The sequence below is a fragment of the Corythoichthys intestinalis genome, chromosome 18 (genome assembly GCF_030265065.1).
Source record: "Corythoichthys intestinalis isolate RoL2023-P3 chromosome 18, ASM3026506v1, whole genome shotgun sequence".
NCBI classification, from domain to species: domain Eukaryota; kingdom Metazoa; phylum Chordata; class Actinopteri; order Syngnathiformes; family Syngnathidae; genus Corythoichthys; species Corythoichthys intestinalis.
The window spans coordinates 4,466,424-4,493,845 of NC_080412.1; the positions used below are offsets into that span (position 1 = coordinate 4,466,424).

At 40.3% G+C, this 27,422-nt stretch overlaps 1 protein-coding gene across 4 annotated transcripts in view; it reads right to left on the reverse strand.

The window, feature by feature from the left end:
- Window positions 1-27,422, reverse strand: part of LOC130906334 (gastrula zinc finger protein XlCGF17.1-like) — a 100,074-nt gene that overhangs the window by 52,612 nt on the left and 20,040 nt on the right. For 3 of the 4 annotated variants that reach the window (XR_009061304.1, XM_057820572.1, XM_057820570.1), the window contains exon 2: window positions 10,775-10,879. The exons of the other annotated variant lie outside the window; for it this stretch is intronic. Coding sequence is in view for 2 of the 3 variants with exons in the window: in XM_057820570.1 (XP_057676553.1) it covers window positions 10,775-10,879 (105 nt within the window). In the remaining variant the exon portion in view is untranslated. The remainder of the gene's footprint in view (window positions 1-10,774; window positions 10,880-27,422) is intronic. 4 annotated transcript variants of the gene reach the window in all.

The following is a 27,422-nucleotide window of genomic DNA, read 5'->3' on the forward strand; positions in this document are numbered from 1 at the left end:
TGAAAATTCGGGGCCGAAAACTATCAGCCAACAATAGCAAAAAATGCATTGAATTGTGTGAAGAACTTAGTCCCTCTTGTGACTGCGTCATTAAAACATGGCGAGAAGCAACATGCTGGCTGGCGCCGTCTTGCAAAAACTCCTGGCTCAAAGCCAACATGTCTGCGGTTTGGAAGTATTTTGAAGTATCAAGGAATGACTGTAAAATCTGTTCCGGGTGAAGTATCTCGAGAAGGTACAATGTCCCAAAATTTTTCCACCTCAGGTTAAACCAGCCACTTGTCCAACAAACATGCAGAAAAATACGGCAGGTTTAAGAAACATTCGCAAAAACAATAAAAATGCCGCTCCCAGCATACAGACTCCTTCAGTGGTGGAGGCTTTCAAAGGGTGAAAACTCAGGATAGCACCAAGCCAAAGGACATTACCGTAATTTTTGCACTGTAAGGCGCACCTGACTATAAGCCGCCACCCACCAAGTTTGACACGAAAACGACATTTGTTCATAGATAAGCCGCACTTGACTATAAGCCGCATTTGTCCTCACTGTATTAAGGCACAGGTGTCAAACCAATTCCAGAAAGGGCCAAGTGGGTGCTGGATTTTGTTCCAACCGATACCGCGCAGAGAGTTTAACCAATTAACTTCCTGCTGAAACAAGCAGCACCTGACAAAGTTTAACTGATTACACATGTAAAAGATCTGATTGGTGAAAAAGTGTCCTCTTTATTGGTTGGAAAGCAAACCTGCACCCACTCGGCCCTTTCTGGAATCGGTTTGACACCTGTGCTTTAAGGGATATTTACACTAAAAGATATTAACCGGTAACACTTTATTTGACAGTGGCATTATATGACTGTCATAGGGCCAAATGAACCACCGTGAAGCTTTGAACCAATTGGCTGTAAAGCTTCATTGCTTCAAGAAGCTTCATTTGGCCATCACTGCTCCCTTGGGGGAGACAATCAACCTCTGCTGCGCCATAAGACTATCATAATTATGACAAACTGCCATGAACATTATTGAATGCTTATGACAGATGTGATTTTGTGTCATCCTGCAAATTATCTCACTTTTGAATGGATGTAAAAGAGCCGACCTGGAAATAGAGTTAGTGACATAATTTGCCGGATGACCCTTAATGACATCTGTCATAAGCATTCAGTAATGCCCATGATAGTGTTATGTTACAATTATGACGATCTTATAACGCCGCTGTCAAATAGTGTTACCTATTAATACTAAAAATACCAAGGGTGGATCAGTTAATACAAATCACTTTTGTCACCAGAGAAGGGTCATCTGACCCTAATCAGCATATCATTTGTGAGGACTGAGGTCCTTCATTAATTATTCCCATTCACACTTGCAAAACCACAGGGCTGGATTGCTCCAATTAGCATCTTGAGTGTTTGCAGGGCAGGGCAGGGCTGCCTTGTCTTTGTTGAACAGTGGACCGCTCAGGCAGGTAGTCGAGCGGACAACGTTTTTACATATTCCAAAAAGCTGTAGTTTGCCTACGTATGTACTGTACACTGAAGCTTGTGTTTGCTGTGACAAAACAGCTGTTTGAGCTGCATTGTGTGATCCAACATAATAAACTGTGAACCTTGACAACTGAATGTTGGACTTGTCAAGACAAAGTATAGGTGCTTGATGGGATTTGTCCCAGATGTTCTAACGCTCAGTTTTCTAAAATGTAGACAGTCTGGTTTAGCTACAGTTCTGGGTGCTAGTCGTAGTTTCATGCCACATGGCACCTCTCATCATTTTTACACCTAGGAGTCTGGATTTGCAAATATTCAAGATGCTAATTGCAGCTATCCAGAGTGAAACCCCCCCTTCAAACCAAGGCTGCTTGATTGGTTGTTTGAGTGGTCTATTGTTTGACAAAGCCAAGTAGTCAGTTTGGTACCGGGGTCATTTGGCGCCTTTCTGTTATTTCTTTATAGCCAAAAAAACCCAGGTACTTCCAGTGTTAACCCAAATAAATGAACAAATAAGCCGCACTGGACTATAAGCCGCAGGATTCAAAATGAAGGAAAAAAGTAGCGGTTTATAGTCCGAAAATTACGGTAATTGGAAAATAATTAAATCAAATATGTATATTTTTTAAATTATTGTATAAATTTGCATTATTCGGCCTTTCGGCCAAGTATTTCCAATATTTGCTTTTAAAATTTGGCCAAGAATTTAGCTTTCGCGACATCCCTAGTTGCAGTAAGGCAAACATGGCTCAGGGACTTTGTACATAGCACCCACGCACCCTCAAAAAAGGCATGTGATAGGTTCCAGCTGCGAGATTGACACATAAGAGCCCCGATGAGCATCATTGCAGTCTTTCACATTTTGATCTACTGAAGAGATAACGCAAGAGTGACTTCATCCTGTGAGCTGATCGGCTGTGTACCATCGCAGCCTTTCCTAAAATAGTCGATTCTTTCTTTTTACAGGTTCTTTTTGTGGTTTTTGTGAATTAATAAGCGGCAACAAAAATTTAATTGCTAGATTAGTAAAAAAAATTTAAAAATAAAATTTAAAAAAATTTAAAAAAAAAAAAAAAAAAAAGGAAAGAACTTATTAGAATAGTCTATTGGTTGGGACAGCCCTAGATTCAAGCAGAAAAAGGGGCACAAAGCCAAAAAAGCGCCCCAGAGTAACCACAGCTTGGACTTTGCAACAAAACAAAGGAGGGTAGACTGTACACCAAGCTTGCATACCACGGCAGCACTGCAGCCGTGAATGAACACCTGAAACGCCATCACCCAGGAATAATTTTTGAAGATGACAGGAGACAGCAAGCAGGCGGATTGTAAGTCCATATAATGACATTTTTTAAATTGAAGTTGCCTTGTAGCACAATGAGGAGCTACGTACTTTACGTAGCGCTTTGCCGCCTCTGTTAAAACCAACAATATTGAAAGCATCTTGTGTTTTAGAATCAGTATTAAAAATAAGGAAATCCTTATATAGGTGTATATTATTGGTTATTTGTGATTTCTTAATGTTATTTATGTGTTTATTTGTACTTCAATAAAAAAATGTAAATGTTTTTGTAGATTAATAAGCGCCAACAAAAATTTATTTGCAAGGTCTGTAAAAAAGTTATTAAAAAAATATTAGACTAGTCGACCAGTCGTTAAAAAAGACTGCAGACTAATCGCGAGAAGAATAATTGTTTGGGACAGCCCTAAAATATATATCTACACTATGTTGATTGACAAACAATAGAACAAATGAGAGTGGACTTATCTTGTGAGCCCATTGGCTGCACACATCACAGCCTCACCTAGCTTTTTACCTCCAGCCCACCTTATCTCCAGTTTCATGGGGGAATTTCAACAAGAGGATCTCCCGGGTCATTTTCAGCAGTACTTTTCACCGTTTTTACCCACTTTGATAGCAGCTGAATTAGACACAATGGAGTTTATCACTAGTAAACATCCATTTCGTTTGAACTGGGAGGGTGGCAGCGAAGGAACATTCCACGTCTTAAAAGGCCACTCAAAATTGACAGCAAATGGCTTATAATCTCCCAAAATTAAAACTCATTGGTTGCCATTGACCGCTACAGACGTCCAATTCATTTAATGTGGGAGGGATGGCATTTGAAACCCCCCAGTTCAAATGGACTGGACATCTACTAGTGATAATTTCATTCCACTTCACCTATTTCAAAAGGATGAAAATACCTGTACATTGTTTTTCTGTTTATTAGTTATATCATAGAATGATTTCCTGACGGATATATCTACAGTGCCTTGCAAAAGTATTCGGCCCCCTTGAATCTTGCAACCTTTCGCCACATTTCAGGCTTCAAACATAAAGATATGTAATTTAATTTTTTTGTCAAGAATCAACAACAAGTGGGACACAATCGTGAAGTGGAACAACATTTATTGGATAATTTAAACTTTTTTAACAAATAAAAAACTGAAAAGTGGGGCGTGCAATATTATTCGGCCCCTTTACTTTCAGTGCAGCAAACTCACTCCAGAAGTTCAGTGAGGATCTCTGAATGATCCCAATGTTGTCCTAAATGACCGATGATGATAAATAGAATCCACATGTGTGTAATCAAGTCTCCGTATAAATGCACCTGCTCTGTGATAGTCTCAGGGTTCTGTTTAAAGTGCAGAGAGCATTATGAAAACCAAGGAACACACCAGGCAGGTCCGAGATACTGTTGTGGAGAAGTTTAAAGCCGGATTTGGATACAAAAAGATTTCCCAAGCTTTAAACATCTCAAGGAGCACTGTGCAAGCAATCATATTGAAATGGAAGGAGCATCAGACCACTGCAAATCTACCAAGACCCGGCCGTCCTTCCAAACTTTCTTCTCAAACAAGGAGAAAACTGATCAGAGATGCAGCCAAGAGGCCCATGATCATTCTGGATGAACTGCAGAGATCTACAGCTGAGGTGGGAGAGTCTGTCCATAGGACAACAATCAGTCGTACACTGCACAAATCTGGCCTTTATGAAAGAGTGGCAAGAAGAAAGCCATTTCTCAAAGGTATCCATAAAAAGTCTCGTTTAAAGTTTGCCACAAGCCACCTGGGAGACACACCAAACATGTGGAAGAAGGTGCTCTGGTCAGATGAAACCAAAATTGAACTTTTTGGCCACAATGCAAAACGATATGTTTGGCGTAAAAGCAACACAGCTCATCACCCTGAACACACCATCCCCACTGTCAAACATGGTGGTGGCAGCATCATGGTTTGGGCCTGCTTTTCTTCAGCAGGGACAGGGAAGATTGTTAAAATTGACGGGAAGATGGATGCAGCCAAATATAGGAACATTCTGGAAGAAAACCTGTTGGTATCTGCACAAGACCTGAGACTGGGACGGAGATTTATCTTCCAACAGGACAATGATCCAAAACAAAGCCAAATCTACAATGGAATGGTTAAAAAATAAACGTATCCAGGTGTTAGAATGGCCAAGTCAAAGTCCAGACCTGAATCCAATCGAGAATCTGTGGAAAGAGCTGAAGACTGCTGTTCACAAACACTCTCCGTCCAACCTCACTGAGCTCGAGCTGTTTTGCAAGGAACAATGGGCAAGAATGTCAGTCTCTCGATGTGCAAAACTGATAAAAACATACCCCAAGCGACTTGCAGCTGTAATTGGAGCAAAAGGTGGCGCTACAAAGTATTAACGCAAGGGGGCCGAATAATATTGCACGCCCCACTTTTCAGTTTTTTATTTGTTAAAAAAGTTTAAATTATCCAATAAATTTTGTTCCACTTCACGATTGTGTCCCACTTGTTGTTGATTCTTGACAAAAAATTAAAATTTTATATCTTTATGTTTGAAGCCTGAAATGTGGCGAAAGGTTGCAAGGTTCAAGGGGGCCGAATACTTTTGTAAGGCACTGTATATCTGTTGTATCGCCATATCGTGACATCTTCGTTATCATGAGCCTTGTATCGCAAATCGTATCGTGAGGTACCCAGAGGTTCCCACTTCTATTTGGCATCCATTGTGGCCTGGAAGCAGAACCCTTCCCTTCTCGTGTTTTTTCATTTTTTAACCCCCGATGTCTGTTTTTTTCATGAATGGACAAAGGAAGAGACTGAAGGCTAGAGCACGAACATTCATCAAGACTGCTACCCACATATTGAAGATACAGTACAAGAACAATTTGAGCAGACGAGCATATTCCAGTCAGCTAGTGTGCACATCAAACTAGTTGGCAACTGTTTTGACAAAAAAAAACAAAAAAAAACAACTGTGGCGCTAGCTTGCACTGCGCTATTAGCACGCACCGCTTGCCGGCGTACGCCAATCAAAGACAGCAATAGATTTAGTGTAAGTAAAGAAAGGTGTATCACGCATGAGTAAATAGGGGTGGGAACCTCTGGGTAGCTCACTATACGATATGTGATATAAGGCTCACGATAATTATGAGCTCACGATAGGCGATATGACGATTATCGATACATTGCTCAGGGAATCACTAAGAAACAGAAAAACAAGTTTTTATTTCATCCTTCTGCTGTGAATGAGTTTACCACAAGTAGATCCTCCAATCCGTTTGAAGTGGGAGGGATGGCAGCCAAAGAACGAACGAATGTTATTGCCGTCAGTGGCAGCCAGTGCTAGGCAATGAGTTCACTTTGGAGCGTTTCAATTCATTTCCTGTTGCTTTTGGTCACTTCCTTTTCCGTTTGGGGCATTTACGGGTCATTTCCTGTTAATTTTGGGACATTTCCAGGTTCAATAACCCTAAATCGACAGGAAGCAACCGAGAAATGCCCCAAAATCAACATGAAGTGACCCAAAATCAACAAGAAATTTTGGTGGATTTTAGGTCATTTCCTGTTGATTTTCGATCACTTCCTGTTGATTTTGCGTCACTTCCTGTTAATTTTGACCCAAAATCAACGAGATGTTGGATTTTGGGTCAATTCTTGTTAATTTACGGGTTACTTCCTGTTGATTTTGGGGCGATAACAGGTCACGTCCTGTTGATTTTGGGTTACTGAAAAGGAAGTGACTTGAGAATGTCACAAATGAATACAAAGTGACTCAAAATCAACAGGTAGTAACCTGTGAATGCCCCACAATGAACAGGAAGTGACCCATAAATGCCCAAAAAAGACTGGGCGCGAAAGCTCCGGTTTCAGTGCCATTGACGCCGTTAGACGTCCAACCCAGTCAAAATGGATTGGATGTCCAGTGCTGTCAATGACCGCCAGTGAGCTGACTAAACACCATTCTAATGGAAGATTGTGGTAGCAACCTGTTGGCTCCTTTATTTTTTCTTTAAAGAGTATGTAGCGGCAAAGGGGGTGTGAGACATCAATAGAACCGTTATGTGCCAAGATAACAAATATTGATAAAGTTAACAAAAAAATCTATCACATTAATGAGAAATTATCGAAAATAGATCGAAAATGACGAACATTTCCGAAAGTGTTCCGGAAACAGCCGAATGGGGCAGAGACGTCACGACAAGTGATTGACAGTCGAGGCGGAGCTAGGTGCCATTGTTTTTTAACGACGAGAGAGTAGCGTTGGGGTTTGTTTGACCAAAACATCACAAAAATGGTTAAAAACCGCTGTGCTATGTGGTGTACAAATAGTTATTTATCGGAATATAGTACCCATGAGTTCCTGAACGCGAAAAAAAAAGCTGGACTACACAGACAATGGGTAAAGTTCGTCCGTGCAAAGAGGGCTAATTTTCTAGACACGGCCTCCGGCACGCTTTTCTGTGGTGCGCATTTTCCACCTGAAAGCTTCTTGAACTATGGACAAGAGAAATCGGGTTTTGCTAAAAGATTGCTGCTCAAAGGAGATGCGGTGCCGACCATACAGGTGCAGCCTCATAAATGTCCCGAGATATCAAGAAAGAGGACGATGACTGGTAAAGGAGGCTAAAGCTAAGCAAAGGAGGGGAGCAGCCAAGCTCGAAATGGCCAGAGTGAGTACTCTTTTATAATAAAAAAAATGTCACGCATTGGATACAGGACTGGACACATGTATAAATTATCGTTCGTAAAATATATAGAACAAATCCTCTGATCCCATTCATATTTGTGTCTGTTGGCAGAGCGAAAAGCTATGATAGCGCAATATATGATAATTATTCTATGCATTCCTTTATTTTGCAGTCACAGTGTATCAGCTTCACAATAAGAAATGCAAAACAAATCATTGGTGTTTCCCCACACGATCTGCTGCCGATGTTTCATCAGTGTCATTGCTCCCCTCAATGACCGTTTCATTACGCTGCGTTGGCGTTCGTTTGGGCTCAAATTGGTAACCTAAAACACCGATTAAAGCTTCGTAACTCTCCTCGTCACCATTAGATGAACATTCGTTACGTCCTTCTACGTCGGATTCGTCGCTGAAACTAGAAACGAAATTGTCTGCCATCATCGCCGCCATTCAGTATTAAAGCACTGAGCCTTTTTCTTGTTGAAGAAACACCCCTCACTGTCAAAAAGAAATCAGACGGTGTGGCAAAGTTGCATGGGCTTTACTGAAGTCATCTTTCTTTTTGACAAGAGCACGTTTCTTGTATTTTTGTAAAACTGAAAATAATAAAACATTGTGTCAAAAACTTGCATAAATCACAAAATAACAAAATGTACACACACGTGTCCATTTGAGCAGTAGCACTAGCTAATTAGCTCACAAGCATATAACAATGTAACTGCATTTCACCATATATGTGAACAAATTCAAATACAAATCACCAATAACTATATAATGCTCATGAATATAAACAAAGGAGGAATATAACTCACAAGCGATGCATGTATTAGACACAAACAGTGTGATGAGGCTGTGGGAACTGCCACTGAATACTGGATGCAGACGTTAGCTGGTCTGAATAGCACTGTCTATTAGTGTGAGTTCGCGTCGACATATAATCACGTCAGAAGAGCGCGCCGAAACCCATATAATCAACTGCACCGGATCGCCAGCAGAGGGCGACATAACGCCGCATAACATATGCAAGTAATAAATGGACATGACAGTTCTAAATATTTTACAAGCGATAATTTATACATGTGTCCAGTCCTATATCCAATGCGTGATATGTTTTTTTATTATAAAAGATTACTCACTCTGGCCATTTCCCTCCTTTGCTTTGCCTGGGGTGGTGGGGTTGTATCATCAAAGCCAGTCGTCGTCTTCTTTCTTGATATCTCGGGACATTTAGGTGGCTGCGCGTGTAGGTGGGCACCGCATCTGCTTTCAGCAGCAATTTCTTAGGAAAACCTGATTTTAATTTGTCCATAGTTCGAATAGCTTTCAGGTGTAAAATGCGCATCAAACAAAACCGTGCCGGAGGCCGGGTCTGCAAAATTAGCCCTCTTAGCACTGACGAACTTTACTCATTGTCTGCGTAGTCCAGCTCTTTTTCTCGCGTTCGGGAACTCATGGGTACTACATTGTGACAAATGGCTATTTGTACACCACATAGCATGACAGGTTTGAACCATTTTAGCGATTTTATGATAAAACACGAACACAACTCTCGTCGATAAACAACGATGGCACTTGCCTCGACCTTTTGTTTCCTTTCTGTGACGTCTCTGCCCCATTCGGCTGTTTCCGGAATACTTTCGGAAACGTGCGTAATTTTCGATCTATTTTCGATAATTGCTCATGAATGTGATTTATTTTTTGTTAACTTTATTAATATTTGTTATCTTGCCACATAACGGTTCTATGGATATCTCACAGCCCGTTAGAGTTTTAATACCCTTTAAACAGTGACGCCTTTTTTAAAACAATATTTCAATTCTTGGTGCGGGCATGTTGATAAACTTTTGGGCTACGAAGTATCACGATATATCACCTTTTTTAAATGTTCCACTTGATTTGGTGTGGAGTGGCCAGATGTTTGCCATTAGTGTGTTTGACACAGCATTACGCTCCTGTTTGCGCTACTCAGTGTTTATGTTCTATACTTGTAATAGCGTACCGCACGAATGCAATTTTTAGACCGTGATGTCGCATTGTAAAGCGGAAGTGGGACGTTATAGACCCGCCCTGGCATAGAAAACAATGTTATTTCTGCTACTTTTCTCCAGTTCTCTTTCAAAAACGAACATGCCGATCACACATTGCTTTTTTGGAACTTGTAGAAACGACTAGACATTGCGACATTTGAAGAATGTTTTTGTCATACGTTTCCCGAAACCAAAAACTCGGAGGAAAAAATGTGAAGAATTAATCAACTTGCACGGGCGTTTAAAGCAATCTAGGTGAAGCCAGGGTGAAGCCATTTAAATTTCATATGCAATAAATATTTTGTTGGGTTGACATGCTCCTTCAGAGGACAAAGCGGTAAGCCATTTTGATATTTTTACCTATTTTTTAGTGTGGTGTTGTGCAATGCTGCTTTTGTCTGACAATGAATGACCTGAAAATAATTAAAATGGTATCTGACTGCCACAGTTAAGTTTTGTGTTGTAAAAAGCATTAGTAAGGGGGAAGTGTAAATAAATTATAGGATTAAGATTAGTTATTAATGAAAAAATTAAGGTTTCGTTGGCTCTCAACGAGTAGCATTTGCGATCGCGACACAAAAATATCAATGTAAATTGCCCAAAAGAACGGTCAGAGACGTAAGACAACCAGATGATATAATATATTTAAGATAGACAGGGCATGTTGTTGTAAAGGATAGATTGTTGAATCAGAATAATGTCATTGTCAGTCGCCTAAGAAACAGATGTCGATAACAAAGCCAACGCTATATGCTTAGGTCGGCTCGTTTTTTTTTCATCTTTTTCAGCCCTCGACACTCAAGCCATTTCTTTAACTGAACATTTTTATGTTCATCCACATCTTTACCAGAGAATTTGGCACCAGGGACATCCTTTTTGGACAGAACTGGTCAGTTTAGCTCTGTAAATATCTCCTTCGTACACTACTTCCATTCATTTCCTATTGGGGACAAACGGTAGCGTGCCTCCCCCTTAGCAACATTAGTTAACGTCATGAATATTAATGAGCGGAAGTGATGTGTAGCGTGCGGTACGCCATTACGCGGAATATATCTATTCTACATCATGTAATTACTTCAAACAAAGCAAATTAGTTTACATAGAAAGGAATCTTTATTTGCAAACAATAGTCAAGTCGATGCCGTGGCGCAAACCTTACACCAGTTCACGAGTCCATTGCACAGCTACTAAGTATGCAAAAGCCACTATTTTAGACTGAAAGACATTTCCGTACTTATGAGAAGGTATCATATGCAATTTCTGCCTCATCTAAAGAAAAAAATGCTTGGGATGACCTTGAATGTGAACCATCTCTTCCTCCTCCTTGATGCATGGCGACTCGTCCTTGATGCATGCAGACTCCTGGTGCTCAGGACAATGGGCTTGGCTGACATATAGACCTGCAAGACCACAAACACACAGGCCATATCTTATTTCTTCATTTGCAAATTTGTGTCCCCAAAGTTGTTTCCTGTTGGAGAAAATTCCTCCTTGGCCATTTTTTGTTTATTCACGTCTTGTTAAGATAATACTTTTAATGAATTAATTAACCTTTAATTAATTATTCCCTAATAGGGGTAATTCATGCACTGCAGCGATCATCAACACTTCGAATGCACCTCGCGGCCCCGGGTCCCGGGGCTATGCCTGGCTGGATTGTTCCCCCACTAACAGCATACCTGTCAACCCGAGGCCGTTGGCAAGCTTACAAATAGTGACGTATGCCCTTACAAATTGGTGACTAATCTTACAACATTGTATATAGCGTGCAATATGAAACAAAAATAAAACTCCATTTTTAAAATAATATGAATTTATTGGTAATATTGACACATACTCTATAACCTGGTGCAATCCAAGATCAATCAATTTCTTCAGCTACATCATGATTACTAAAATTTAACCGTGACTTTTGTTATAATTGTATGTAGAGCTGTCCCGATCGATCGGGTCCGATCACGTCATTTTCAAATCGGAATCGGCAAAAAAATATCGGCCATGCCTTTTTAAATTTTTTTTAAATTAAATCGTTTTCTAATTGTATTTAACGTTACAGACATAATATGTTTCACTCTTCCAGAGTCTTTAGTTCAGGCTTAAGGTAGGGTTATCAAATTTATCCTAATAACGGCAGTTATTAATTTTTTAAAAAATGTATCACATTAAAATATTTAACGCAATTAATGCATGCGCTGCACGACCCACTCACGCATTGTCGCGCTCAATCTGTAATGGCGCCGTTTTACCTATTAGAGAGATAAAAGGCAGCGTGAAATGAGTAGGATGAATTCTGGCAGCCTTTGGAGCCTTTTTTTATTTGGCTAAAACCTTACAATCCCTCTCCCTACGATTAGAAATATCATGGGAAGCAATGTGGAGAAGGTAGCAATTGATTTTTATCTTAACACCTTATGTTATTTGCCAACACAGAGAAGATATATCAATTGGTAGCACAACACACAGTAATGGGTCCACTTCCCATCATGCATTTGGGCATGACTACAGTGTCATTTACTGAAAGCTCAACAAATACACTAGATGGCAATATTTAGTCACAATATACAAAGTCACATGTCTTTCTATCTGTGGATCCCTCTCACAGAAAGAATGTTAAAAATGTAAATTCCATCTTGAGGATTTATTGTCATAATAAACAAATACAGTAATTATGTACTGTATGTTGAATGTATATATTCGTCCGAGTTTTATTCATTTTTTTCTTAATGCATTGCCAAAATGTATATGATCGGGAAAAATTATCGGGAATGATTGGAATTGAATCGGGAGCAAAAAAAGCAATCGGATCGGGAAATATCGGGATCGGCAGATACTCAAACGAAAACGATCGGATCGGGAGCAAAAAAACATGATCGGAACAAGCCTAATTGTATGTAGCACTTTTGCCAATTTCTATCATGTCGTTCAATGGCTGCACTTCATGGCACTTCAGTTTGACTTGAAGGTATTTCTGTAGTATGTCCAATTATAATTTAAAAAGGTCAATTGATAAAATTAACTTACCGATGCAATCTTTGACATTTCTTTTGCTAATTCTGAGAAGTGATCAGCAATAGTTGCAGGCAAATTGTGATCGGCAACAAATTGGCAGAATAAAATCTCCGCTTTCGCCACTCTTCATTCTGCAGACTTCTTCTTTATGACCAGTGTTGTTAATCTTACTTTAAAAAAGTAAATAATCACAGTTACAAATTACTTCTCCCAAAAAGTATTTGAGTTAGTAACTCTGTTACCTGAATGTAAGAGTAATTAGTTACTTAGCAAAGTAAATGATGTTACCTTTCATGTTTTTTTCCCCCAAAAAACAAAAAAACAACAACAAAAAACCAACAATAAAAAAACATTGTAACCTTTGTCCTGTTTGGAAGTCATTTAATGTTGTGAATCAACCGTTAAAGTTGTTAAAATTGCTCCCGTTTTTGCATTAGTTCCTTTCTACTTTCGACATGTGAAAGCTTTAAAACTGTTTCATCATTTAAAGATAGATGCAGGATTTTGCCGATTTACGAGTATTTTAGATAAAAAATTACTTAGGTTCGCTACAACAGAGCCTTTCTGAGAAGTGTACTGCTTTAAAATGGCGGCTGTTTACTAACGCCACCAAGTCTGTAATTTCACATGTAATTCTATGTGCATGTGATATCTAGTGTAGCTCCCAGTGGGCGTAGATTGTAGGCTGTCGGCTAGTCAGGAAATATTGGCGCCACCTAGCCTCGCATCGCGTTTGCAACAGCGTCACAACACTGTTCCCTCCTTCCCACTCCCGCTCTTCTCTCTCCGTGTCTCTGACTTTTCTCGTGTCATTCAACCAACATAGTAACGCATAGTAATGCACATCGTCTCGTTGCCGAAACGGTGACAAAATCCGAACGGAGAAAAAAAACGTATTGCACGAAAAACGTACAGATTTTGAATGTACGGCGTACACATTTAAAAATCAGTGGTCACTTGTACAAATTATGCCGAAACTGTACAACTTGACAGGTATGTAATAGGGAAGGTGAGCTGGGTTTAGATCGTCGTGAGACAGGTTCGTTTTACCCTACTGATGATGTGTCGTCGCCATAGTATTCTTGCCTACTACAAGAGGAACCGCAAGAAGACATAAACTAAAACAGTATCATGAAAAACATTAAAAAGGAATAAAAGCATGTAAGAGCCCAAGCCATATATTGTGCATGTGCGTAGGGTAGCAAATGAATGGCTTTTACATCCTGAAATGAATGCTTACAAAATTGCAAAATTTCAGACTCCATTTTTAATGGAAACCACGGAGAGTGAAAATAAATCTGATAAATCTAATCGATGAATAAGTCTGTTCATAGAATGATCTGTTGCAGGGTTCTGGCACCATTTTAAAAGTCAAATCGAATGCTTTTTAAGACCTCCAAAATATAATTTAAGATCAAAACATGTCACAACAATTTGTGATGAAGAAAACTCATTTTATTTCACTGTAAACTAGGGCTGTCAAAATTATCGCGTTAACGGGCGGTAATTGAGTTTTAAAATTAATCACGTTAAAAAATTTGACGCAATTAACGCACATGCCCCGCTCAAACAGAATAAAATGACAGCACATCGTTATGCCCACTTGTTACTTGTGTTTTTTGTCTCCCTCTGCTGGCGCTTTGGTGAGACTGATATGGGTTTAAGCAACATGAGCATCGTGTAATTATTGACATCAACAATGGCGAGCTACTAGTTTATTTTTTGATTGAAAATTTTACAAATTTTATTAAAACGAAAACATTAAGACAGGTTTTAATACAAAATTTCTATAACTTGTACTATCATTTATCTTTTAAGAACTACAAGTCTTTCTATCCATGGATCGCTTTAACATAATGTTAATAATGTTAATGCCATCTTGTTGATTTATTGTTATAATAAACAAATACAGTACTTATGTACAGTACGTTGAATGTATATATCCGTCTTCTTATCTTTCCATTCCAACAATAATTTACAGAAAAATATGACATTTTATAGATGTTTGAATTGCGATTAATTACAATTAATTAACTTCTAAGCTGTGATTAACTCGATTAAAATTTTTAATCGTTTGGCAGCCCTACTGTAAACACAATTTTTCTCCTCTCATGTTCGACTTGATGGCTTTGTATGGAGGACCAGTAGTGCAAATTTACAATAAATGATCAAATGTGCCTTTAAAATGCTTCCATTTCAATATTTATTTCTTAAAGAGTATGACAACACCTGGGGAAATGCTAATATTCCATCATTTATCCATAAGCGCATGCCTTTTGGATTCATAACATGCCACTTTGCGTAATTACACACATCGCAACACCAAGAAAATGATAGAAATTTGGATCGATTGTCAAGCTAAAACGACCGGAGCCCGAGAGCCCGGAAATCTAGCATATTGTGTGCGTGACGTCACAACAAGGAAACAACCGGCTCAGTGCTTAGTACTGAATGGCGGCGATGATGGCGGACAATTTGTTTCTAGTTGCAGCAACGAACGTTCTTCTAAAGCTACATTCACACCGGCCGCGTCATTTGCTTGTGGCGCGTCGGGTTTCCATTGAAAGTCAATGTAAACGCGCGAATAGGTGCGTCAAGCTGCCTTGTGTCATGCGTCGGGGCGTCGCGATGACGCCAAATCGACTGACGCGCGTCAAATTTAACGCGCCGCAAGGAGATTGTAACGGCTCTCAAACTGTTTGAGTGGAACAGAAAATGGCCACGAATCGACTGATGTTTTTCGCCACTTAATTACCTCCTTTGCTGTGCGAGCAACACCGTGAAAAACTAAAAGAGCATACAAAAAATATCAATAAACATCCATAAAATAAAATACAACATCCATTCAAATAAAATACAATCATACCGTGTGCGCCTTCTGTCCAAACATAAGAGAGCTGTTAAATTTCTTCGTGAGTCTGTATTCTCTCGTTAGCGTCCTCCATCTTTTCTTTTCCTTCGTGAGTTCGCGCTCTTTCTCTCTTCTCGCGGTACACGCAAAACAACGCGTGAACTTTATTATATTCACTACAACATATTTCACCATAAGATGGCAGTATTGCGACACAGGTAGAAAACAAAAACAATGTGGATGCAAAACACTCAATAAATTCCAACTCTTTGTATTGCGACAGCTACACTGCCACCAAAATTACAACAGGATTTATATTCACACAATATATAACATTGTAATTTTCCTAACAAAACATTAGAACCGTACTTTTTTTTTTTTTTCCCTTTAAACTCAATCATTTTGTACTAACACTACTAATTTTTGAACCGATCGCTCTAGGTAGGACAACTGTTTGATACGTTCACCTTTGATTGCTAAATCCCTTTGTCCCACCTGAACCTTGACATTTCGCACTAGACCATCATCATCTTTGTTGGCTTCAACCACCTTTGCTAGCTTCCATTCATTCCTAGGAAGGTTCTCTTCCTTAATTAGCACTACATCTCCGACTTTTACATTTCTTTTGGATGTATGCCACTGTTGTCTTAAGCTTATACTGGTTAAGTACTCTTTGCGCCATCTATGCCAAAATTGTTCAGACAAATACTGAATTTTTCGCCATCTCTTTCTAGCATACAAATCTTCTCTGATAAAACTGCCTGGAGGTGGAAGTGGCATAGACTCTTTCATTGTGAGTAAGTGATTAGGCGTCAAAGGTTCTGCACTCTTTGGATCATTGATAGTGTTCGTGGTGAGTGGTCGATTGTTTACAATTGACATAGCCTCATAAAAGAAAGTTCTCAGTGAGGTGTCATCAAGTCTTCCTGTGACTTGTGCCAAGACTGAACTCAAAACATTTCTAACAGTCCTGATTTGGCGTTCCCAAACACCGCCTCGGTGACTTGCTTCAGGAACATTCATTTGAAAGTCACATTGGTTTTTGGCTAAATATGTAGCAATTATGTCTTTGTCAAGTTCTGAGAGACCCTTTTCAAACTCATTACGAGCTCCGACAAAATTTGTACCTTGATCTGATCTTTCTGACTGCCCCTCTGATCGCTATAAAACATCTCAAACCTTTTATAAACGAATCAGTAGAGAGATCTTCTAACATCTCGATGTGAATGGCTCTCGAGCTTAGACACGTAAACAAGAGTCCATAACGTTTGCATTCTTTTCTGCCTTGTTTTGTGAAAAAAGGACCAAAAACAATCTAGTCCTGTGTAAGTGAAGGGGGGTGAGGGATCTACTCTATCAGTTGGCAAGTCAGCCATTCGTTGTTCCTCTGTTGACCCTCGCACCCTTTTGCAAATGACACCATTTTTTATGTAATTGGCCACTACTTTACTGGCACTTAAGATCCAATAGCCATTGCTTCGAAGTGCGTTCAGTGTTTGGCCACGACCTTGGTGTTGTGTTTTCTTGTGGCAATGATCAAAAATCAGTTTTGTGACTATTCCATTTTTAGGAAGAATAACAGGATGTCTCAGTTCAAATGATGCTGTGGATTTTCTCAACCTTCCTCCAACTCTAAGCAGGTCATTATCAACGAAAGGATCAAGTTGGTGCAATTTGTGAGTTTTGGGCAATTTGTTGGACTTTTGACTCAACTGCTCCAACTCCTTTTCAAATGCATGTTTCTGTGCTGCCCGAATCAGTGCTAAAGAAGCAGCTTGCCTCTAGCCTGGCTCTGCCAGACTATTCTCCCTGTATTTTTCAAACACTGAGAGAAATAGTCTGGAACCCCTCCCATTAACGGCCTTTTCGAACAGATACAAAATCAATCGACAAATCAGATTCGTTTATTTGCGTCACGTGTTCTTCACAAGCAACGTCACTCTTGCGCGTCGACAGTCGTCCCTTCAGCAACACAGACGGTGAACGGCAGAGCCGAGAATATGTTCCAATCCACGGTAAAATCAGTTTTAAATGACCAAAAACACATCGACACGAGTCACTGACAACAATCTGTCTCGCGCTAGCCATGTCGAATAAACTCCGCTCTCTTCGTATGTTTACTTCCGCGCGCAAGTCCGTCATCCTGAAGTCGCCATTTTTCTAACGTCACGTCTGCCCGTCGCTGATTGGTCCACTCCGCTGTCTGTATGCTGTGGCTTGCTCCGCCCTGGAAATTGTTTCCGTGGGAAGGGTGGCCAGACTCAATAGCTGGAACAGCGTTGAGTCTGGTGTACCAGGCTAGCTTGCCTCTCCTCTACACTAATTAGCTCTGATTTGTCTTTTTTAACAAGTGTCTTTATTCTTGCTACAACATTGACTGCCATGTTCCAATCTGAAATTCTGGAGAATCTCTCAAGAAAACTGTCCATTTCAAGAACACTAGTTTTAAGAACTTTCACTTCAGGATCCCCCATTAAAAGTGATGGAGAATGTGGTTTTGTGACAAGTTCTCTTTCCCACAGAAATCTAGGTCCAGTTAACCAACTTGAGTCAATGATCTTTGCCACCTTCAGACCCCTAGAAGCGTGATCTGCTGGATTTTGATCAGTTTCTATGTGGAACCATTGTTTTGGATCTGTCAAGTCTCTGATCTTTTGTACTCTGTTTGCGACAAAAATATGAAAGCGTCTTGCTTCGTTCTTAATGTACCCGAGCACCACTTGAGAATCAGTCCAGAAAAATTCTTCATCAATCTTTAGCTCGAGCTCTTCTCTAAGAAAGTTGCTTACGCCTGCAGAAACAGCAGCCGCAGTGAGCTCAAGACGCGGTATAGTGACTACTCTCGTTGGGGCTACTCTGGCTTTTGCCATGATGAGAGCACAGTGTACTTTATTTTCTCCTACGATCCTTATGTATGAGCACTGTCCATAGCCACTGCTGCTTGCATCCGAGAAATGATGCATCTCGATTCTTTGCAATGAGCCAATGTCATCAGGAATGAAGCATCTTTGTATTTGAATTTTGGGCAAATTTTTCAGATCATCTAGCCATGTTTTCCATTGAGTCTCCAAAGCGAGGGGAATTGGGCCATCCCATCCTATGCCACGCTTGCACATTTCCTGAAGAATTTGTTTTCCTGTCAGAATATATGGAGAGAGAAATCCTAGTGGATCATAAACACTTGCAACTGTTGCCAGGATTCCTCTGCGAGTGGCTGGCTTTTCCTTGAAAGCGACATTGAACGTGAGCGAGTCTGCTTCTACGTCCCATTTGACTCCGAGCACACTTTGCATTGGAATGTCGGAATAGTTCAGACTGACATCTTTGCTGTTGTTAGCATGTTCTGACTCTGGGAGTACCTCTAAGACTTCTCTTTTGTTGCAAACAAATTTGTGCAAACGCAATTTTCCTTTTGCGCAAACTTCTCGTGCTTGACAGACTAACTGTTTTGCTGTTTGGATTGTATCAACACTGATCAGCCCATCATCCACGTAAAAGTTTTGGAGAATGAAATTTTCTGCCAAGGGATATTCATTTTCATATTGATGAGCAAGATACTTGATGCCGTAGTTTGCACATCCTGGCGAAGATGCTGCTCCAAAAATATGAACACGCATGCGATATTCTTTGGGCTCTGCACTAGTGTTCCCATCCTGCCACCAAAGGAACCTTAAGAAGTCTCTGTCTTCTGGAGAAACATGAAAGCGATGGAACATTTTTTCTACATCACATGTGATGGCAACTTGATGTTCTCTAAATCTGCAGAGTACTCCTATAAGTGCATTAATTAAGTCAGGGCCTGTGAGAAGATGGTCATTTAAAGACATATTCTGACATTTAGCAGCGCAGTCGAAGACGACTCTTATCTTCTCTGGCTTTCGGGGGTGATATACCCCATGGTGAGGTATATACCATGTGACACCATCTGCAGGTATGTCTACTGCTTCTTCTGCATCACCATCTTCGAAGACACATTTCATGAATCTTTTATAGTCTTCTTTGTATTTAGCATTTCTTCCCATTTTTGCTTTCAAATGATTCAGTCGCTTTATTGCAAGCTGTTTGTTATTTGGAAGCTGTGGACGTTCTCTGAAAAGTAATGGCATTTCCAAATGACCTTCCTCATTGACGTTTATTTTTCCATTCAGGATCTGCAAAAACTGAATGTCCTCTTGCTATATAGTTCCTTCTTTAGGATTTGTGTCCAGAAAATCTTTCTCCAATGCTCTAATCACAGAGGAGGGAGTGACGAACGGCAGTTCTTTAACAGAAATACGATGGCACGCTCCGGTCACCTCCACTGAACTTGTCCAAGGCTTAATGGATCCTACTATACTCCAACCTAAGTCTGTTTTAATGGCATAAGGATCATAATCATTGCCTGGGATCACTTTTCTTGGTTTAAGAGCTCTTGCACAATCGTATCCAATCAGAAGGGCTGCAGGACAATCTAACAATTCTGGTATTTCTTTTGAGATATTCTGAAGATGTGCCCACAGTTTTGTTGCTTCACGAGTCGGAATATTGTTTTGTTTAAGGGGAATGTAATCTCGAGTATATGTGGTTGGTAAGTCAATGTATTCTTGTGAAAAGTAACCTCTTACTTTCAGCCCATCCACTCTCTGACTCTGTACAACTGATCCCCTATCTGTCATTGTTGTCAATTTCAGCTTAACTGGCTCTGTAACTGCTTGGATTTTTTCACAAATATCTTGGGCAATGAAGGTATTGCTACTTTGTGTATCTAGCAGTGCATAAACCAAGATCTCGTGTCCATTATTACTTGCGCCAGATAACCATACGGGAACAATCATTGACGTACGGTCAATATTGTCAATTTTCACATTATTTGACACTGCAGAAACATTTTCTTCTTCTGGTGGCCTTTCAGGTTTGTCCACTTGTTGACGATCTTCATGAAGTGGAGTAGGATGATTTTTTCGACAAATATTACAGGAAGCCTCTTGACGACAACTTTTGGCAAAGTGACCAACTCTTAGGCAACTAAAGCACATATTATTCTCAATGACGAACCTTTTCCTTTCCGCAAGAGACATTCCAGCAAATTTTTCACACTTGTAGATAAAGTGGCTTTGCTTACAGCAGATGCATTCAATTTTTCGTTTGTTTAGCCCAGTAGAAGGGATAACTCTGGGTTCTTCGTTACGCTGAGCTGTGCTTGTAGTCTTCGTACTTTTGACCGCTTTTGCCGTAGTAGTTAGAACACTTGCCTTTATACGCTTCTGTTCTTTGTCTGGTTTGTCGAATGTTCGCAATGCAAAAAGGGACGAGACGGGATTGCATGCTATGCGTGCTTCTTCAGCCACAAACTCAGCAAATTCTGCAAAACTTGGATATTATTTTCCTTCATCTAGTCTTTTTGTTACATATCTATTCCAACGTGTTGTTGCCCACTCTGGTAGCTTGGGAAGTATTTTTTGATTTTCCTCACAATCATCTAATACCTTAAAGAGCATATGACACCAGAAAAAAAGTCTTAAATGGCATTATTATGTGAATTAGAATCATATTTTGAGACGATTCGACTATATACAACAATTTAGCAAAGCGCAGATGACGAGAAATTAGTCTTTTAATCTGCCGGTTAGCCATGCCTACAATTATAGGGCTTTAGCGTCCCCAACAGGTGGATGACGTCAGCGGTAGACTAGGCTCATCGGTTTTACTATTCAGCCCATTGAGGGGGAATTGTTCAGAACGAGGAAAACGTGACGAAGAGAGCTGCAAAATGTCATTGTTTCAGTCTCTCTACTCCCAATATTTTTACAGGATATTCTTTTTATCCAAGTATTTTTCCCCAATAGCTATATAAATGGCTTGAGAAGGACCAGTCAGCCCGTCGAGGGGGAACTATTCACAATGAGGAAAACGCGACGAAGAGAGCGGCAAAATGTCATTGTTTCTGTCTCTTTACTTCAATATTTTTACAGGATATTCTTTTTACCCAAGTACTTTCCCCAATTGCTAAATAAATGGCATGGTCATGACAAATAACAATCTTGTGCTAAATGGAATATAAAATAATAAAAATCCATTTATTCAAGACGACATGGCAAAATTACTCCATAATGGTCAAAACAGTCGACTTCACCTTTACTGTCACACCTCCCGAACGATATTTTATGACACCTAAATCGGACATATGTAATTTCCCTTCCCCGGCTTCGGAGAATGTAAACAGACCAGAAGGAGTGACAGCTAGCCGACATGCTAACCCGAACCGAGGGATGTTTCAAAGTCTTCGAAGTGGAAAATCACACATAACTAGCCTGGATTATTTGACATGACGACCCGGTTGTCGAGTTTCTTTGCGGATCGGCAAACCGCCCGGCGGAGAGCAATTTACAGTTCGTTCCCTGGAGGAGGGTGGCTGGAATTGTTGTGCAGCTAACGTGCTAACAGCTAACTGCTAATGAGCATGAGGATAGCTTTTTACATGCCTATCAATGATCAAATGTAAGTAGTCCTTTATTTAAAGGAATTTTATAGTGTTTACTTTGTAATCACTGTATTCGTATTTGACATAATACAAAACAAGATGTTTACTCACTTTCTTGTAAGTCCAATGGTCCCACAGTAAATATCCACGGTGAATGGGAACCTTTTGAAACTCCAAAAAGGCGCATACGCCTCTCCCGCATACAGAATAATTTTTCTGCAGCCGTTTGGCTGGCGTGATGCAAAAAATAAAAGTATTAATCCGCAAAATCAGCTGAATCCTTCGTCCTCATACACAACAGTACACTGTATAGTGAAGAGAACGTCTTCTACCGTACACGTCACAGCGCCCTCCTCCTCAATGCAAGACCGAAGCCGGAAGTCACTCATTTTCATGGCGCGGGATTCAAAAAACTAAATAAATATAGCGATCGCTTCCACACACATCCAAGCGGTCCATATCATTCAGGGGCATAAAATACCGCGTGTATTATGAAATAAACATGCTTTTTCGTGTCACAGGCACTTTAAGGCCTTGTACATGGGGCGTAGCATTTTTACATGAAATGAGGAAATCACTAAACTCTTGCAATTTGAGAGACTCTTTTGACCCAATTTTTGGCCAACTGCTCAATTTTCCTCTGAAGGCTCTCTGGACAACAAAAGGATGGCCGTAACGTTTATTCAAGGCATCCCAAGCTTGATGGTAGGCTTCTTCATCGCTTCGGTAAAATGTCCCCTCTAGCACAGTAAGTGCTTCTTCACTTAAGATATTTTTTCAAATAGAACAGTCTGTGTGCTGGATTAATACAGCTAGTTTCTATGAGAGCTTTAAAGCAGGTGTTCCATTCGATGAACTTCAACGGATCTCCACTGAATATGAATGGCTCTGGGGCTGGTAGTCTAGTCATAGTAAGCGATTCTTTTAACGCTTGAACTAGCGCTACTTCACTGTTCCTTAGCACCGTATTGCTATTATGAATTTGTGGGACCGACACATTTTGGGAAATCGGTGTAATTTTTACATCAGGTAAGGTTGCTAGCGCTGGATCATGAAGAACTTGTGGGCGCGGGACAATGTTCTGTTGTATTGAAGGCTGACTAGAAGTGACTTTTATTTCACTAGCATTTATTTCAGCATTCATCTTTGATTCCTCTTCAACATATGCATTGTATTCTGCCTCTATTGCCTCAAGATCTCTTCGGTTTTCCAACATTTTCAACCTTTCCTGCTGAGCTAGTATCTCCTGCCTTTGCACGGAGATTTCCCTTTCTCTTATTATTTCTGCTCGTTTTGAAGCTAAACGTGCTGCTGCTTCGGCTTTTTTGGCAGACAGTTGACTATCATGCTCACTAGAACTTTTGTACCGACTTTCAAGTCTTGACACTGTTGAGCCGAATATTGACTTTGCATCTTCTCTCTGCAATAGCTGGGCTAGTGACTTTTTTGCAGCTTGTGCATCAAATTCTTTGTCAACATCTGCATAACGCCTTTTTAGAAGCATTATTATTTCTGTGGAGACTGAGCTACAACTGTCCATTTTTCTCCTTATGTCTTGAGATGGTGTGATCAGTGTTCGTAAAGCAAAATAATTTTGTCCTACATCTGACTCACATTTTGCAACCCTTTGAATCATATCACTTAACTCAAACTTAGAGCATGCCACCTTCAGTTTGGATCTGGTTAATTGAACCTCGGCTTTCAATTGCAAATAGGTTGACATAAAATGTCTTTCTTTGCTTGTTATGTCATCTTTTTTCCATTCTAACATTTTGTCAGTTAGATGTTTTTCTCTCTCTGAACGCCTAACTCCTGTTTCAACTTCAAATGCAGGTAGCATTGGATGTTGACCAAAATTTTGTATTTCAAGGTCTGCATGGATTTCACTTAAACGTATTTCAACCTCTTCCTTTTCTGCGTCTTCAAGATCATCCAATAATTTAATCTCTAACGCAGCCTTTTCATCTTCTAGAGCTTTGATTACATACTCTAAAACACGTGCTCCTGAAGTACTTTCCATTTCAAAATATCTGCACAATGCACTTCAAATATTTCGCAATGTAAAACCAATATTTTTCCAAACTATTATCACAACACGAAGGGAACTTAAAACATATTCAAAACAGTCTTTAACTTTTGTCCATGCAACCCTTTCTTTTTTGTGTGTGTTTTTTTTTTTTTTATTAAATGTTGTAGATACAGTCTGACCTGGTTTCCATGAGAAGCTTGTGCTTACTGAAGACTTGTGTTGTTGAGGTGAATTGTAATCCGCTATATTTCCATTGGTAAAGATGCTGAAAGTTGGAAATCCAGCTGCTGTCGATCCATGAAAATGAAGATGTCGATGCAGGCTTCGATCTCACGTAGCACCGTCACGCCGAAATCGCGTTAATCCCTCGCCGCTCGATCGCCCTCCTTCGTCGGCTGAAATCCCTCTATCACCGGTAGCGACAGGCCTCTTCCGTCGGGAAGTCGCGGGATGTATGCTTCATCAACGGCGCATGAGCCACCGTCTTCTTCTCCAAAGGGACCAGTTTCTCCACTTTGGCCAGCGGGACCTCTTGGCCACAACGGTCGCGTCTTCTTGGCCACAACGGTCGCGTCTTTCACTTGGCCGACACGTTCTTCCCTTGGCCACAACGGTTTTCACTTGGCTGCGACGTTTTACACTGGGCCACGTTCTTCACTTGGCCACACGTGTTTTTCCACTTGGCCACGATGGACAAGTCTTTTAGTTGGCCCCAACAGGACACGTTTTTCACTCTAACGGCTCTCAAACTATTTGAGTGGAACAGAAAATGGCCACGAATCGACTGATGTTTTTCGCCACTTTATTACCTCCTTTGCTGTGCGAGCAACACCGTGAAAAACTAAAAGAGTATACAAAAAATATCAATAAACATCCATAAAATAAAATACAACATCCAATTAAATAAAATACAATCATACCGTCACTGTGCGCCTTCTGTCCAAACATAAGAGAGCTGTTAAATTTCTTCGTGAGTCTGTATTCTCTCGTTAGCGTCCTCCATCTTTTCTTTTCCTTCGTGAGTTCGCGCTCTTTCTCTCTTCTCGCGGTACACGCAAAACAACTCGTGAACTTTATTATATTCACTACAACATATTTCACCATAAGATGGCAGTATTGCGACACAGGTAGAAAACAAAAACAATGTGGATGCAAAACACTCAATAAATTCCAACTCTTTGTATTGCGACAGCTACAGAGACGGTTTGGTTGAACTTTGAAAAAAGGTAGCAAATGTTAAATTACGGGCTACTGTACTTAAAGCCAACAACGTACTACAACTCGGACAAAACGGGAAAACTGCTATGCTTTATTTGTTTACAATTATCTAGCGGAGCAGCGGCTGGTTCGGCGCTGGCCGACGTCGATATGCACGGCATTGATGGCGTTCCTTGATAAATTTGTAGCATCGAGAAAGACCTCTACCAATTTCGGTTCGTTTGCATGTGCATAAAGTTGCGATTGCATGTCCATGTAAGGTTTCTGTGCGGTATGGAAGCAATTAAAAAAACTCGTCATATCGGCTCATAGGAATGCCATGACCCCTATAGACCCTACCCACGTGACGTCACAACTCCGCTCTCCTGACTGGTGCCGCCCACTTGTCCGGCAACACATCGTGTTGACCTGTTACGGCTACGTACATTCCTCCTATTTACGACGTGTTTTTCTGCTCGTTAACATTAATAATCAAAATGGTGAAGACGTGTGTGGCGGTCGGTTGCAATAACAGAGAAGATAGACGGAGAAGACGGAGAGACGTGAAGTTCTACCGGATTCCGAGAGACCCGGAGAGAAGAGAGCGAGATGGGCTGCTGCAATTCGACGAGAAAACTGGGCTCCAAACGATTACCACAGATGATGTAGTAGTCATTTTATATCTGGTAAGATGCATTTAATATATATTTAGAGGGTTTTGGGCTGACAACCACAATTAAGATCATTGCTAGGCTAATCGCCGACAACATACACGTATGTATGTAGTGAGTGCTATCGCTAAACCATATAAACATTAAAAGCCCTAGCTCCATTGACAAATGACATGAAATACATTAGACTTGACAGTGGATGTTAGCAAGAACAAAAGATTTTGAATTGAAAATTTCGTAACTCACCTTCCGAGCACAAGATTCCTGCCGAATTTTCGTGTACGAGGACCTGTTTCACCCAACCAGCAACGTAGCATTTATAAGCCTCCAAGCTCTTAAAGTTTTTCAAACTTTCGTGAGAATAGGCTGATTTTGTGTGGACAAGATAGTTGTAAATATCAGGGTCAGGCAGAGACGGTGAAGGCAGCCGGTCAAAAATCATCGATTTAGGCATCAAATATGGATCTGGCGACTGTATAGAACGAAGCTTTTCCACATAACGCCTTTTATGCAACACATCCAGTGAGTTTATGGCATCAGAAAGCACCGGGTCTTCCATGAAATGCATTTTAAATTCCTCGATCAATTGAAACCAATGCTAATACAGAGACAAAATGACGGACAAGTGGGCGGAACCATACAGCGAGCACGTGGTTTTATGACGTCGGTGGGTAGGCTCTATATGACACTGCGACTAATGCAGCATTGTTACAATGTTTTTTTTATTTTTTATTTTACCAATATCTATTTAATTAATTTTATTTTTTTAAACATGAGCCAAGACGAACATCAGAGTTTGATGGGGGAGTCCACTCCTTGCATAGAGCCTATCTGTCCCGCGACTACATCCTCAATGGACTGGCCTCCTGGAACACCTGCCTTGGGAAGCACGCTGACAGACTGCACACCAGCCATGTGTCACATCGCAGGAACGCCAGCCGTTGAGCTCTGTGCTACTCCCCTTCCACAGTTAGCTGAGGACCCCTCCTTTTTCACCCGGCAGTCGCACCACAGAGGCCGCGTGGTATTTATAAAGTTTATCAATCGACGTAACCGATGTTTGTGTTGGACATGCTAGGATTGTGTTGTAATGGCATGAAGCACCTCTTTTTTTAATACAGGTAAAAAGCGAAAGGCGGGAGACTCCGTGGGAGACCAGAAGATTGAGATTCTCCAAGCCATCAAATTCCACGGAAACGATGCACCAACCCACAAAATAAAATACTGTCTTCTGGCAATTCAAGAGCTTATCGACACACTTCCAAAGATGAAGCAGCAAGAGCTTCGATTAAAGTTGCATCAGCTTGCGTTTGAGGGTGAGAAGGCACACGGGAGTTCTAAGTAGTTATTTTCTTTTAATTTTTTTACTGTGTGATTTTTTTTTTCTTCAACAATTGTATTGTGTGTATTTTTCAGTGGGGAGTTATAGTTTATTTGTACAGAATTGATCTCTTGCAGTCTGGTCTATTATGTATGGTGTATCAAAGGAGTCAAATTACAATCAGACTTAAATGATTCGCAGTGTAGTTGAAAAAATGGCTTACACAGGAGGTTTTTGCATTCTTCTATGTACATAGGTTTGTTAAAAAAAACTTTTTCTTTTCAAAATTGTATTCATTCCTACTTCATTTGTTACCTAGTTAGGTATTGTACACCTAAACTCATAGTTACAACTTGGGTTTTCATTTATTATATCATAATTTCTATTTCCGTTTATATGAGAATT